The following is a 16,253-nucleotide window of genomic DNA, read 5'->3' as shown; positions in this document are numbered from 1 at the left end:
GCCAAGATCAGGTCTCCAACAGCTCATCCCTGCCCCAAGCTACTGCCAAGGGTTTGTTCCAGCAAGTGCTGCTCCTGGGAGTTCATCAAACTGCTCTGACAGTAAAGTACCACTTTGTGGGGGAAATACCTAACCAAACAATATAAACTCTTACTTGCCTGTGCCAAACCCAGGCATTGTACCCAATAGGTAAAGTATGCCTTTACGTTCTCCTTTTATGAGAACTTATTTAGATTCAGGAAGGAGAATCAGACATTTTAAGTAAATCCAAGCTTTGTAGTGTACACACTGCAAGTTTTTCTGACATTCTTTAACCCTGTTATCCACTGAATCTTGTTGGGTGCAACACAGGGAACAGCACACAGAGTGGCTGTTGTGCTGTGATTGTCGAGGACAGGACCCAAAATGCCACTAATTTTCACAAGGTTTGTGAAGCATCTCCAGCAGCTTCTATGTGAGAGAGGCTTCTGTCATCCTGCTAAGGACATGGGCAAACGGTGCCCACATTAAAGAGGCACCACTTTCTTCGAGGCTTCTCTGAGAGCTCTTCTTGTTCAGGTAGAGACCAAGCATGACCTAATCCCTCCAGCCCTTACCATCACCAGAGGTAAAACAAGGACAAGAGCCCTTCAACTCACAAGGATGTTGAGGCAGCATTAGCAGATTGAAAGCTCTGAGGCCCTGAAATGAAAGGCATCAAAGGCTCCAAAATACTACTGTAAGATTTCTTACTATGATGCAACATGTGCTGTAAGAAACAGGGTCGTAAGAAAAACAAGGGATATCTTTTTTTAATTCTTATTTTACCATATCTGCTCACCAAATTTTAAATTCTAATTCAAAAGCAGACAAGTAAAAAATAAATTGAAAAATGTAAACCAAGGGGAACGTATGCTTAGGGTTGGAAAAAAATTCTCTAACAGTAGGTTAACACACTTCCCTGTGGGCTACACTCAGTTTGATAAGTTTGAACTCAGTGGCAATCTTCACTCCATAGTCCCACCAACAGGGCCAATCCTAGAGCATAGCTGGATTCTAAGGAAGCATCAGTCACCTGTAAGATCACATTCTTCCATCTTATTTTAGAATTGCAACAAAGGAAATACAATTTTTTCCATGTTCAAAGAGTTTTCCAGATAGAGGATTTTTTTCCATACAACCATGAACAGAAGTTGAGCAAAAATGAGACAGAATTATTACTAACTTTACCCATCTGAAAAAACCCAAATTCACTCATAGACCATGTACTGAGCACACATTTTTCCTGATTTTGATAATTTGACAAGAACTACCTGTTTAAAACTTCTTTTCTTCAATTTTCAAGCAAAATTTTTATTTCTATTCCCAATACTTGTATTTCCAACATGGGATGGGACAACATAATAACAAACACATTTACAACATGTCAAACACTTTCATCTTTAGCTTTCCTTCTGCAGTTTATTATATAAATTACGCTTTCAAACATTTAGAGCACTCACATTTCAGAACAGAAACACCAGTGCAAAGAGTGGTTTGTTCAAGTGCAAGGAAGTTACACGTCCCCACTGACTCCAGTGGATGAGGCTTAAATGTAACTCCTCAGTCCACAACTAACAATTGTGTGACCTAAATGTGAGCATGTTGTAGTCAACAGAAACACTGGACTTTGGTTGGTAAAAACCAAATACTTTGACAGGACAAAGAGAAGAACAATTTGACCTCCAGCAGACCTGTGAATTCACTGGGATTGGAGACCACCTCCATCACTTTTCTGAACTGACATTATTATAAATAAGTGAATGCCAAATAGTCTATTTGATGCCCAAATTCAATTATCAAAACACAATAAAGCTTCCATGCATGCGGGTACTCCAGTGAATGCCACAGGTCACCTTTGGCACATCATAGACAGGACCTGAACACAGAAATAATCCTGATCTGGCAAGAGCATAAATGAGAAAGCTTGGAGAGCTTTCCCATCTCCAATGCTAGTAATTGTTGCTGAAAAATTTATTAAACCAAGACTGAAATACAGCAATCACCTCTCAGTTATACAATACATACTAGACCCCAATTTTAATTACATCCAAGCAAAATAAATCTTATTCAACCCAGAGATGCTAGCAACTGGGGTCACTGCCGTGAAATGCAGGCCACTGTCAGTAGTAGTTATTAGGATCTTAGAAATCTGCATTCATTTCTCTTAAGGAACTGTTGCAATGTAAAAGCAAAATGACACAATTCATAAACAACATCTTTATTAATGAGTTTTCTTTTTCACATTCTTTAAAGTGATGTTCAATTGAAATCTGCATAGTCAAGAGTGCAAAAAAAAAAAAAAAATTCATGTAAGTCAGACCCAAATGTGAACACTGCTTTTTTAAAAGCAAGACTGGACATAGTCATAGGAATAAAATAGAAATAAATGGCCAGGGAGGTATGGAGGGGGTGGGGATGAGAACCACGAGGAAAATCCTCGTCAGTATATTTGTCTATTAATGAAGTCTTCACACAAAGACACACAACACTCATTCACACTCGTGCACAATAGAATGTAAACTACAGAAGAAAGGTCCTTCCTCTGCTGAATGAAATGAAACAGAGCAAGATTATTCTTGTATTTCACTGAGCACTGATCAGCTATTCCAACATACCCAGGTGGATAACACAAGGTCCAGGTTTCTTCATGCCCTTATTACAATCACATTGCAGCCACCATCCCACAGCAGGAACCAGGAAATCAGGAGTGGTTCCATAACACTGAGAATTATTCTTAACACACACTTTTAAGCACCATCACCTCCCTTCCTTTTTAATTTTTAATAGGATTACCCCCTTCTTTACTGCTGTTGTTCACGGTTGGTTGGAAGAGCAGGTGAAGAGGACCCCTCCATGCCCATGCAATAGCTCAGCCTGTGGAAGTGCAGCAGAACATCTCCACCTCCAGCTTCATTTCCATAAGCACAGGCAATACAGTGCCAAATCTCTCACATCAACACCACAATGTGACTCTGCAAGTAGTACTTTTAATATTTACACCATCTAGTGATTTAGCCGTGGTTCTCTGCATTATAAACATCATCAGGAAAAGCTAGAGGAAAAAAACAAGAGGCATATCCCCTACATAATGGCTGTAGGTAGTAAAGATACACACTGTCCACACGCTGGTGAGAGGCCACTTCTTGCCTCCAGTTTGGATTTATGCAGCAGAGACACCACTCTACAGCTGAGCACGAGTTTAAATGCAGAAAAGCCATCCAATACCATCATACTGAACTTCACCACACACGAACTGGGCTTAATGTTTTGCATGTGATTCTACAGTAATAAACTTCATTTACAATTTATATTAGGTTCTGAATTATTCAGATGCACAATCTAGGACTGTGGGGAACTGATCATCAATATTCAATCATACCAGTTCAGGTTCAGGCAAGGAATAGGTCTCATTTATTTGCTTTGTGCCTACAGCCTTTAAATCAACCCCAGAGGTCAAGAGAAAGTTATTTGTGAAATCAAACCAGTCAGAAATCCATTTGCTGCCATGGATATTGGAAACATAAGGCCTAAAGTATTTTGGAGAAGATGTACAACAGGATGTAGAAGGGATTCAGTACAACTTGCTGCAGTTTGTAGTTGTACAAGGAGAAAACAAACTACACAGTGAAACTCAAACCCATCATAGTGAAATGGTGACTCCAAAGCTGAAACCCCACCTTCATTTGGCAAATTAGGAGTAAAACATGCCCAGCACATGGAAACACCAACCACAGCTCCCAGCCAGCATCAATAAAATCTGCTGGGGAAAAAGAAACTAAAAAAAAAAACTAAAAAAACAAACAAACAAAAAAAATCTTTCTTCAAAGATTATCTGCTTTCTCCTTGGGGAACTAACACTCAAAAGCAGGGAAAAGCAGTCAGAAACTGGAAAGGGGGACAGAATTTTACCCCAGAAATAAGTCCCCTGGGCAGCCAGCAGCTGCCACACTAGCCAGGTTTCAAGGCAAAACCACATAAAAGAATCCATCTTGTCCCAGCTCAAAATACCAAAAATAAAACTGGCCAAAGGCTGCGAGCTGGTAAATTTTCAAAAGCAGCAATGGCAACCCATTTTCTTCCTGGAAATTTCAGTGGCATGTCTTCTGGCAGACCCAAAAACTAAAGAAATTGGAAACAGGATGTTTAATGAAGCGGTATTCTTAATTTCTTCAGAAAGAAACTGTAATTCTTGTGTCACATCAGGGGTTTAATTCAAGAGACCAGTAGATTAAGACCACTTTTGTCATTAGCTCAAGATTTACTTTGGCACAGCTAATTTACACTATTTGTATTTGTGGTAACTACAAGGGGATCACATTAGATTTTTCCTTTACTATGCAAAATCCTAAAATAAATACAATTTAGTAGTCTGAAAAAACCCACCTTACTCTAACCTACAATGAAACTACTTTGTGGCCTGCTTGTGTTTCAGGAAAATATCCCACATATTCAGATCAGCCTCACTAGTTAAGACACATTAAAACGAAGCATTTCCCATTAAAGTTGCCAAAACCTGGATTTAAATTTATTGCATGACGTTGCATAAGAAAGTGTATTATTGAAAACTGTAAGGCATCATGCAATTATCCATCAGCTAATTATTTATTATTCCTTGAAAGATGGTTATATACTCTAAAGTTATAAAACCAGTTTCAAAAAAGTACATAAAAAATTTAACATAAGCATTAAATATTTTTCACATGTTCATCGTTTTCAGCTGTTAAAAAGTGCATTCAAACATACTGTACTGGAAAGTTGCTCTGACCAAAAATGGTGCTGGAGACTCATTAAATTAAAAGCTGCAAAAGGATGTTGCATGGGATTAGAAAGCTCACAGGTTGTGGTATTTAAACTTACAAACTTGCTTGAAATAATTTTGCAATCCTCACACTTACAATTTAGCATCAATGATATAATTAGCTAAAAATGTGTATTTTTAAAATTGAACAGTCAAATGAATTCAAGTTACGTACACTGAGTGATCAAATAAGGAGCAGACAACATTGAGACCCGGGCCAGGATGTGCCGTGATTTTGGCAGGGATCAGTTGATGTACTGGGCCATCCAGCGGAACCCCTCCCCGTAGCCTTGTCTCTTTAGCACACTGCACATGAACACCTCCAGGGGCCTGGCATTCAGGTCCTTCAGTGGTGTGCTGCCCTGCAGAGAGACACAAACATTCCCTTACAGTTCCCTTATAAACAACATCTATTCTATATGGACATCTGCGTATATGGAATGCCCTTATTTTAACTTGTGTTTGATATTGTAATTTTAGAAAATAAATTAATCTAAAATCACAGAATGGTTTGGGCTGGAAGGGACCTTAAAGCTAATCTCATTCCAAACCCCTGCCATGGGCAGGGACACCTTCCACTAGACCAGGTTGCTCCAAGCAAACATTTCCAGGAATGGGGCATCCCCAGCTTCTCTGGGCCTGACACCTCCACAGAGAGACCAGAACACGTGACCTTAATCTCAGTAACTTGTATACAAGAAATACACTATGTGCGTTTTCACATGCATCCACACTGGAGAGGGGGAAGTATGTGAAACCAGAATGGAACAGCAAACATGCAAAGAGAATTTCAGAGCTTATATTTGGTGTTCAGTCACAGTTCCCTGCTCTGTTTGCAACAGTTTTCCAACCAGATAAAAAAAGCATTTGCTACAAATTTTAGGACTGACCGAAGCAAGAGCGCAAGGTGCTTGCTTGCCAAGATCAGCACAGTGCAATAAAGCTGCTGTTCAAACAGAGATTCACAGTGGTGTTCATACTTCATCAAATACATGCGGTGTAAAAACCAGAAAACAAGAGGGTAAAATGCATCAAACAAGGAACTAAAGATTTGTTCCTGCCTGACCTAAACTTTGACTGACACTGAACTTTAAAGAAGGCACCTAAGAGTGAATAAGCAAAGAAGAATTGCAAGGCAGGTGCCCTCAGCAGAGCTGGTCAGCTAATGGGAGCTGGGATGGAAGCCACAGTGGAACAACTCTGTCAGCTGCAGGGAGGTGTCTTTCCAAGGGCCAAGGACATCGGAGCACCCTCTTTCTGATGCTCACAAGAAGAGCACTGTATTAACTCTACTTTAAGAAGAGTTGAAGTATCACAAAGATCCGTACTAAAATTCTGCCTTGTTGCTACTGATGCCAGTAGGAGCTTTTTCTTTCTCACAACCTACAAACTTAGACTTCTACAATGGTGTAAATCTATCTTAAGCTTTAGATATGTTAAGTGGAAAATTATTAAAGCTTGTACTTGAAATGAGAAAAGTCACTTACTGAAATACTCTATTCAGTTTTCTCTTATAATTCACTCTGTAACTATTGCCTCTGAAAACTGTTTAAAAATAGTGCATAAGAATGTTGAAGCACTAAAAATTATTCTAGATAGAAATACATTTTCTCTGAAAAAATGTGGCATTAAATATGATGTAAGAAGTTGTAGTAGGGATACATCTAACACACAAAAAGAGACCCCAGGATTCATTCTATATACTGTTACTATATACTAAGTACTTTATAAATTAGAAAAACATTTATTTTTTATAGCTGGAGCAAACCAGAGTCAACACACAAATAAGGCAACCAAACTCCCTAAGCAAAAAACCTCACCAGAGAAAAAACCCACCAGAAAAAAAAAGAAAAAGAAGAAGAAAAGGAGCAATACCTTTCCCGTTGTCTGGCCATATAGACCAAACGTCTCTCGTAACCTCTCTTCACTGATGGCTTCAGGTCTGTCAATCTTGTTCCCAAGAATTAGGATAGGCACATTAGCAATAGTTTCATCTGTCATTAGTGACTGCAAAAGAATGGAGAAAGGAGGACTGATTAATTTAGAATACAGAAGGTCAAATCACTACTACTCATTTGCAGGTGACAGCAGAGGTCTGTTGGGTATTTGAGCTTAGTTCTTAGAAGTTCAAACTTTCAAAAGCTTATTTAAACTTACATCAAGTTCTTCTTTTGATTCAAGCAATCTTTCATGATCTGCACAGTCCACCAAGAACACAACGCCATTAATTGCAGGCAGGTAGTTTTTCCACACTCTGCGAGCTACAGGGAAAATAAGAATTAAAAATAAAAGGAAATGATGCCCAAATACAGAGCAATGCACACTGGTAACTAAGAAGCAACAGGTGTGGGTGGGTTTGTTAATTTGATTTTCATTCTTAGCCTACGTTGCCAGTCTTTGGGATGCAATGTCATGTTTTACAAAGCTTGAAATAACAGACCAAAATCATCATTCTCTCTAATGTTATCACTGTTCTATCCTACATGAATGCTGATGTATGGAAATGGTTTTTGTTTCCCCAAGAATTATGTCAACAAAGGTAAGTTTGAAGCACAAAGCTTAAAGGTAAATACAAGGAATTCAAAATACAGAACTCCTCTTCATATTATTAGTCAAAAGTTTCTGCTCTACTGCAGCTCTTGCCAAATCATATTTGGGATTTGTGATAAATGGTGGAGACGGGCAAAAGAACAGCCAATGTCTTTTATGCTGCCACAGAAGAGTGTGGGAAGTCACTCTCTGCAGCAGGGCCGTATTTCTGATTGGACACAAACTCCAGCCCAGTTCAGTGAGCTTAAGTGAGTCAACACACACTCTTACCTTGAGCATGTCCACCCAGGTCGAAGGTAGTGAAAGTCATCCCAGCAATTGTCAGCTCTTCTGAAGCTGGAAATACACAGAATTATGTTCCAGGTGAAGATTACGCAGTGCTTTGGAAAAGTCTGGCCTTCTAGCACATAGATTTTACTTTCTTTTGGTTCTTTACAGTATTTTGTTATTCAAGAAGAAAATGAGAGTAATACATTCTCTCAGAATCAATGGCACATTCACTTATCACCAAAATGTTATTAGCCATTAAAGCATGTGTGAAATATCTACAATACAGCAGAGTATTCCTACATTATTTATCCCTACATATTACAAAAACAACAGTTGGCTCTGGCATCTGGTTTGCCAAAAAGATTTGCATTTGGCATTTTGTTTTCAATGCTGTTCAAGGTTTCTCCTCTTCACATCCTTTCCCAATTTCTCACCTCCTTACTGGACTTCCCCAATCCACATTTTCAACCTGTGTTGAACTTTTTGTCCTGCAAGGTTACCAGGATAACAATTGCACAGCAACCTCTGAGACATAAACATTAATTTTCCAATTATACAGAGAAGCTGTTCCCAAAAATTGCAAGCCTCTATTTCTCACAGCTTCTATAGTATAAACTCTCCGCTTCATTGTTCTGCTTGTTATTCACCTCTTAATTTTAAATATAACACATTGAACTATCCTACACACATTTTTTTTAAGATTACTTGAACTGTCCATGGATTGCAATCCCAAAAATCCCTTTGTTTCTCCCCAGTTAGATTGGTGGTCTTATGATGTATAATCAGATCCTGCTTTTCTTGCAATCCTTCAAATGCTTTCTAGCTAAGGAACAGCACTATTAACTTACTGGGGTGTAACGTGGGGACGTGTTGTCCCAGTCTGTCATCTTTGAGCATGTGCAGTAGTGTAGTTTTTCCAGCATTGTCCAGTCCAAGAAACACTAGTTTGCCTGATTTCTTGTACAGTCCTAAAACAAAGAAGGACCTAGTGAATAATCAGTTCAACCAGCAGGAGTACTAGAGATGATTTTGCTCCCCAGAACAAAGTGTTACAGTCACGGTACAAAATACAGACCAGGCAAACTCCACCACACCTTTATCAGTGCCCTTTATCAATGTCCTCCTACTTGTACAAACTACATTCCCACTTACCACAAGCCTGCTGCACCAGGTAACATGCAGCTTACAGGATGCTTGGCAGGAGCAGCAGAGGCACACAGCTGGTGTGAATGTGTCAATCATGGAAATGCGTTTGGATTATCTTAGAAAAAGTATGGCAGAACAGGACTAAATGCTACCAGTGTAGTTTACTCTGCCCCAGCAAAAGGACAGTTCTGCTCACAGGTGGTGGAGAGGTGGGTGCGGACCCAGCACTAACAGGAGGCTCTGGACCATGGACCATCCCGAACCTGAACTCTGTTCAGCTACCTCCAATTACAGCAAAACACTTGTCTGAGGCAAAAAGAAAATTCAGACCTCAATCAGAATAATATGGAGAAATTGGATTCAACATCAATAATAATAATTTGTGTATGAATTCTTTAATATTGGTTAATATATCATCTGGACAAAAAGTAACTTTCACCCATATCCCCAGGAAAACTGTTGGCTACATCCTGAATGGCATTGTCAGGGCACTTCTGACACACTGGTTCCCATGCGACAATGCTCTCCTAACAGGAATAAGAAATTTTATTTTCATTGATTGTCATCTTTATAAAAATACCTTCTGCCCTTCTTCTCCCCCTCCACTTGTAACCCCAGAAATGCAACAGTTGCTGTGAAGGAGAGGAAAGAGGTTTAAAACACAAACACCGTATTTTCTTAAGTTGGAGATTATCAAAGGGCAATTCTCTTACAACTTGTCAACACTGTATCCTCTGCCAGAATTAGTTTTCATTGCTTCAAACTCCTTGATATTCAAAGTAAAAGATTAAGATAAATTAAATTTAAAAACAAGAAATCAATCCTGTTCTGTACTGAAAAAACCTATCTTCTCTAATGTGCTATCCTCATGTGTGTTGGGATGTTCAGCCAGCCCCGCTGATGCCACAGCATTCCAGGGCCAGAAGTACCTCTGCCCAGCAGACCTTTACACCACTGCTGTTTGCTCACCTCTCCCTCCGCCTTTAAGCCAATCTAAGGGATCACATTCCAGCTGGACATGTTTTGTAACTTGCAGGAATGAATATTCTCTCCTATTCCTCATTTTGTTTCATTAATGATCTTTATTACTCCAGGTCCTGTAGAGTGTCTTCACAGTTCTTTCAAATACAACAACTCTTACTTCCCAAACTCACCTTCCCACATGCCCATATATATATATTAACTATTAAACTACAGAGTGGAGGAGAAAGTGTTAATGTTTACAGAGAAAGAAGAAGTGGACAAACATTTTCCTATAGTAACTTACATCACAGGAGTAACTCCAGTTCACATTCACCTCATGAGTTAAACAAAACTCTACTAACCTATAGGAAAACAATAACATTTTTGCCACTCTCAGCCTGCACATCCAGGAGTCTTTGCTTCCCAGACAGATGTTGCTGGCTTCTCCAAAACATTTCAAGTTCCCAACTGTCTTTCAGAGAAACACAAGACTAACAAGCAGCCATACTTCAGCTATTGGCTACACTACACCAAGACCAGAGATTTTATATATACATATAAATTAAAAAATGTTTTTGTGCATTCCAAAAGTATACTTGTGCAAAGATGCTCATCCTAAAGTGAACCCATCAGCCTATTGACAGGACAGCACAGGGAACTGTGGGGCGCCTCCAAAATGCTATGATCTGCCTTCTTCAACTGTAAGTATAACTGAGAATGCAAAGAGAAAGTGCTTCTCTTAGAAAAAGAGGGACATAAAAGGGAGCTACTTCAAGCTTCTCTGTCTTTCAGCAGAATTAGCCTTTGCTTGCACAGAAATGGAAGAGCAGGCCAGTGTGCAGTAATCACTGTGCAGCTAAGGAAGAGGAGATAAGAAAGATTAGTCAATTTAGTTAAAATTTCACTGGCTAACATTTTGATAGCAGGCCAAGGGTCTGACATTCAGTGCAAAACTTTAAACTTTCAACTGATTAAAGGTAGGTGGCACAGCTTGCTATGACTTCTTAGCCTCAAATGCTTTTTGACCACTTCAATAAAATCCTTTGAACTCGAAAATTGTGCTTTTTACCTATGTGATCTGCAAATTCTGATCCTTTTTTTAGTATCCTAACATTAATTTTCCTCCTGGTTGTGGGTTTTTTTTCACCTTGAACTGATATGGATTGCAGACTTTTTTGTCCGGGGAATAACTTTCTGAGGCTCTTGAGCAGACGCCAGTGAAGTTTCACACTAATTTCTGTGACACAGAACAGAAAGTCACAGAATAGAAAGTCACAGAACAGAAAGTCACAGAACAATGCACTGCTGAACACGAGAAAGGGCTTCAATATCTGGCACTAATTTTTTGTAGACAGCCCCTCCTATTTGGATTCTGAAATTATATCCTCATGTGCAAAAGAACTGAATTAAAATAACTGAGTTCAGTTCTTTACAGCAGAGAAAAATCAGGAGAAGATCCATAAAAGCCAATTGAATGGCACCAGCTTAAATGCAGTATGATTAGTAAAGTCCAACCAATTATGATCATGAAAGAAAATGTAATTTTTTTTCAAGAAGTTAAGGATTAATGTAAGATGGAGTGGAAGTGAAACTTTTGTTTGAATGTAACTGAATATACACCAAACCAAATATTATTATTTACCCAGCAGCCTTATTTGAAGATAAGAGAGATGAACAGATATTTTACACAAGAATAGCAGAAAGGAAAAGCCTCAAACAATAACGACTTACCTAAAAACTGCAATACGCTACTGAAACCACTGTAAATCCAATCAAATAGGAACATATCTGAATCTTATAGTCTGAAATAAAGAGAAAACATAATGCATTTAAGTTCTGTCACAACAGTACATTAAGCATTGTAAAGTATTTATAGGTAACAAAAGTAATTCAAAATCCTGGGTTAAAAATAAAAAACCAATTTAGTTTCAGTAAACTGTATCATAGACCAATTAAGTGACAACAGCAAAGATTTTCCCCTCCCTTGGGAAAACACTACATGGACTGAAGTCTTTGCAAGAAATAAAAATAATTTTATTCAAAGTACAATTTGTTGAAAGTGTGTGATGATCCACTGAAGATTTTAAACAGGATCTTCACTTTTCAACTGGGAAAAAGTGGCACTTCAAAGAGGGCACTAGAGGGATATCAGTGCAGAGTCAGTGTTCCAGCCACCCCTGGGAGCTGCTGGGGTTCAAAGCAGAGGCAGTAAGAGGTGAAAAAGTTTTGCAGAGTTGAATCTACAGAAGTTTGATACCAAATAAATCCCTGTTGTCCACACAGAACCTGTCTGTTTGGCTTGTTATGGAAAACAACTACCTAGCACAAAGCACTGGAATTACCCTTCAAAGACAGGGACCTCCTGTATTGTCCTGCACAGGCTGCCACAATTCAAACCTTAAATGCAAAATTTTTGTTTAAAAAAAGCCCACCAGACCCCCATATTTCCCACTGAATTCCTTCAGCTTAGATTCAAGAACAGCAGGCTGAGCTGAGAGCCAGTACTAGGCTCATTGTGTAGCCATGAGCAATTAATTTCCTAGCTTTCATCTTAATTTCCTCATTATCTAAAGTGAGGATAGTCATAGAATCATTGAGGTTAAAAAAGACCTTTAAGATCATTGAGTCCAACTGTTAGCCCAGCACCACCAAGTTCAACACTTAAACCAAGTCCCCAAGGGCCACAACCACAGGACTTTTGAGCGCTTCCAGGGATGGTGACTCCATCACCGCCCTGGGCAGCCTGTGCCAGGGCTTGGCCACCCTTTCAGTGAAGAAATTTTTCCTAATAGCTAATCTGAATCTTCCCTGTCACAACTTGAAGCTGTTTCCTCTTGTCTTGTCACCTGAGAGAAAACACCAACCCCGACCTGGCTACAGCCTGTGAGGGAGCTGTAGAGAGGGATGAGGTTTCCCCATGAGCCTCCTTTGTCAAGGCTGAGCCTCCCCAGCTCCCTCAGCTGCTCCTCATCAAACTTGTGCTCTAAATCACAATGAAAGCTCCAGTTTGACATAGTGAACTGTGAGTATTTCAGTTCTCTTGAAAGACTAAAGGGCAACATCCTTAGAAGCCTTTAGCCAGCTAATTCCTACTGGAATGCATAAGCTCTGCAGACACTGGAGTCTGACTGCCCTGGAAAAACTGGACTGCACTGCTAAGCACAGCTGGCAGAGGCATCCACACTGCTACAGGTTCTCACCACATTTGTTTAGAAGCTGCAGGGCTGCCTTGGGGCATCACAAGAGCACTTCAGGGCAGCTCTGAGCCTGGAGCACAGCACACAGGAGTCAAAACACAGGTCTGAACCAGCCTAAAATCCAGGCATCTGTCATAGCAACTGCACTCATGACAAAGAGTTTCTTTGCTATGCAACAACAGGTACATCATACAGAGGTAACGTGGAAAGAGGAGGAGCGAATATTTAAATGACATTTGCTTGTACTGGAACAAAATCTGTTCAGATGACGAAGCACCAGGTGTCTTGGTTTCGCCACAACTAACCCTGAAACCTTTAACCGCATCTACATTACTCTGAACAACACAGCAGCTGCAACAGGCACAAATTTTAAGAATACAAATCAAATATGCTTGTCAATGCATAAACACCCAGTTACACAATGTCATGACTGAAACTGTCCTTTGCACGGCTAAAAAGCAAAGGTCAAGAATAAGCAAACATGGCAGAACACACACGTCAGCAGATTTATTTATTGCTTGAGCAAAATACCAATCGAGAAAAGCCTCTGTGGGGCTTAGGAAAATGATCGACTCAAATAACCTGCAAATCAGGGCAAACAGCATGATGTAAGAGAAGTGCTCAGATTACTGAGGTGAGAATAACTTCAGTGTTCAGCTGTATTAACCTGTTCCATCTATTACACTTAGATTTACAAAAAACATCAACCAAAACAATCTTCATGCATCACAGAAAAAACTTCAAGGGGTGAGAATCAAATGATTAACTTGAGAACAGGATTACTCTACAAACATAGCTGAAGTGGCATTAATACTGCTTCAATTTCCATCACCATAAGAAAAGTGGTGTTGGAAACAGAGCTATCCAAATCCTCCCAGAATAACCTTCATATCAGCTGGCAGCAGTTAAAGGAAAACACATCCAAAATGGGAAAAAAATGGACAGCTAATTGTAAAGGCACACAGGTAATATTTGAACAGAGATATTACATCTACCCTTATCACACAGGAAAAGTAACTACATAATTCAGAGCTGTGTCAATTCAAAGCATTACAAAGTCAGAATGGCTCTGCTCTGGTTTCCAGAGTTGTTATGCTGAGAGCAAATTTAGGGAAGAGCTAAGGCTGTTGAATATACACGGACTCAAACGCTCAGGCTCATGTTAAAAGCACTATAAAAGCAGAACAATGAAGACTCAGCAATCACTGTTCACAAGCCACGATGAAGATACTATATTAATGTTATTTCAAGGGTTGATTTGAAAATAATCCACTAGAAGCAGACGAAAGCTTTGAATGAAAAATTGTGCTGGACCAAGACAGTCCTTTGATACCAACTACTTTTACAGACATCGCCAACTCACTGCGTCTCCACTACAAAGTTACTGAAGTTAACTTTCTAGTATCACTTCAGTGACACACGTCTACCACTGAAGAATGTCCCCATCAACCCTGGTCAATATTATTTCATCAGAAAAGCATCACCCAGTAACTCCCGTGGAGCCAGGTCCACCACTCCATAGACAAAGGACATGGGTTCACTTCCTGGAGACTGTGGGGAATTCCTGCACAGTGGCTCTGGTAACACCGAGCCAGCCTCCTTAAAGGAAAGCTGCTGACAGCATGGACTAGCAAGCAAACTCACTCACATGTCTTTTATCTTCTGAAAACTAGGAAATTTTTTCCTCCTACACTCCACTTGCTTTTTTCTAGCTAAAAATTCATCATTTCACTTCCAAACCTTAGGACAGCACTCACTTCCAAAGCTTCACAAAGTTCAGGTAGGAGACAATATCAGGCTTTTAAAGAGAGTTTTAAATGCCTTTACAGAACAATTAGGAAATAGCAACCAGTGACACCCAAGCTGAACAGCTCTTGCATGAACTGGGAACACACTGTGCTACACCTGTGTGGGGACTGTCAGTAAGAGCCAGGGAAGAAATCTCAGTCCAGCCTGACTGCACCAAACCTGCACCTCAGCCACAGTTCAGTCTGCAACCACAACCTGTCAGCAACAGCTTAAAGCCCACTGCTAAGAGTGTATTTTTAGTTTTTCAGTTAGAATGTAAACATGATCACCACAACATTATAAACTATTACCGCAGGCAACAAAAGTCAAAATCCCTAGGAAACTCAGTGGACAAACTAAGATTCTACAATACAGTTTATTCTTCGATTTGAAACTGCACTTAGAGTTGTATTTTAAAAGCTAAGGAAAGGCACAGAATTCAAAAATGAGGTAATGGCATAGACTTTCTTTAGTATTTTAAAATATTTTTGACAGCAACTCATCTTCGAGACAGCAGAGTTTACCGGTGAAGACAGCACCACAACACACGAGTTCCTAAGGGCACCTGATGCAGAGGTTTAGCCAGCCCTGGCTCACAAAGCCCAGCTGTCAGAGCACATCCTCACTGCAGGGCTGCTGCAGCCATTCACTGACTTATGAACAAAACCCTTAAAAGCAGTAACTTCTGAAGAAATAACAATACTTCAAGCAAGTATTGCCAGGTCGATACAACGTGGCAGACGGCTGCCCAGAGAGGCTGCAGGGCATCTGTGGGTTATGGGGTTACTTAACGCACCTCACCATCTCAGACCCACTGAAGCAGCGTTGCTCGGGACCTGCGAGCACCGTGACAGCCTCACGGACCGGATGGTGCTCCCAGCGGCCCGAGCAGCCCCCAGGGCTGAGCCGGGGGGAGAAAAAGAGGGAGGTGATAGAAGGGATAGGAGGGAAGGGAGGGGAGCGCCCGCCCCCAACCCCCTCGCGGCGCGCTGCCCGTGGCCCCGCGCAGGCCGCGGCTTCTCGGGGAGCGCAGGGACCCCCGGCCAGGCCCAGCCGCGGCACGGAGGCCGCTCTCAGCAGGACACGGGGACGGCCCGACGCCCTGCGGGGCTCGCCCGGCTTTCCCACCGGCCGGGACGGACAGACCCCTTACCGCCCGCCCCACTCACCCACCGCCGAGCCTCAGGTGCTCCGGGACTCAGGCAGCACCGACACCGACAGACACAGACACAGACACCGACACCGACACTCACCCGCGGCTGCGCCCGCTCCGCCCCCCGCGGCTCCTTCCGGCACCGGCGCCCGCGGCGTACACACTCGGCTGGGCTCGGCTGTGTTCGGATGGACTCGGCTATGTTCGGATGGACTCGGCTGTGTTCGGATGCGCGGGCGTCGTCTCGGCTGGGTCGTCTTCGGCTGGGTTCGTCTAGATTCGGCTCCGCTCGGTGCGACTCGGTCGTGTTCGTCAGGGTTCGGTTCCGCTCCGCTCGGGTCCGCCTCCCCTCTTGCCCGGCCAGCCC

At 41.2% G+C, this 16,253-nt stretch overlaps 1 protein-coding gene across 3 annotated transcripts; it reads right to left on the bottom strand.

Annotated features, from left to right (window-relative positions):
* Positions 1 to 1,420: 1,420 nt before the first annotated feature.
* On the bottom strand, positions 1,421 to 16,239 carry SAR1B (secretion associated Ras related GTPase 1B). Of its 3 annotated transcripts, none has more exons than XM_048319510.1 (7): positions 15,987 to 16,239; positions 11,480 to 11,550; positions 8,488 to 8,607; positions 7,640 to 7,705; positions 6,977 to 7,080; positions 6,695 to 6,826; positions 1,421 to 5,181 (listed from the first exon to the last, which is right to left on the bottom strand). In XM_048319510.1, the coding sequence occupies exons 2-7, from the start codon at positions 11,532 to 11,534 to the stop codon at positions 5,065 to 5,067; spliced, it is 594 nt and encodes a 197-aa protein (XP_048175467.1). In that variant the 5' UTR covers positions 11,535 to 11,550; positions 15,987 to 16,239; the 3' UTR covers positions 1,421 to 5,064. The 3 variants fall into 3 exon arrangements, with proteins under 3 accessions (XP_048175467.1, XP_048175469.1, XP_048175468.1); XM_048319512.1 differs by having other exon boundaries at positions 15,907 to 15,999; XM_048319511.1 differs by having other exon boundaries at positions 15,903 to 15,993.
* Between the last annotated feature and the right edge of the window lie 14 nt (positions 16,240 to 16,253).

Source organism: Corvus hawaiiensis, chromosome 15 (assembly GCF_020740725.1).
Source record: "Corvus hawaiiensis isolate bCorHaw1 chromosome 15, bCorHaw1.pri.cur, whole genome shotgun sequence".
Taxonomy (NCBI): Eukaryota; Metazoa; Chordata; class Aves; order Passeriformes; family Corvidae; genus Corvus; species Corvus hawaiiensis.
The sequence above is the reverse complement of the archived record's forward strand: the minus strand, read 5'-3'. Positions and strand labels throughout refer to the sequence as shown.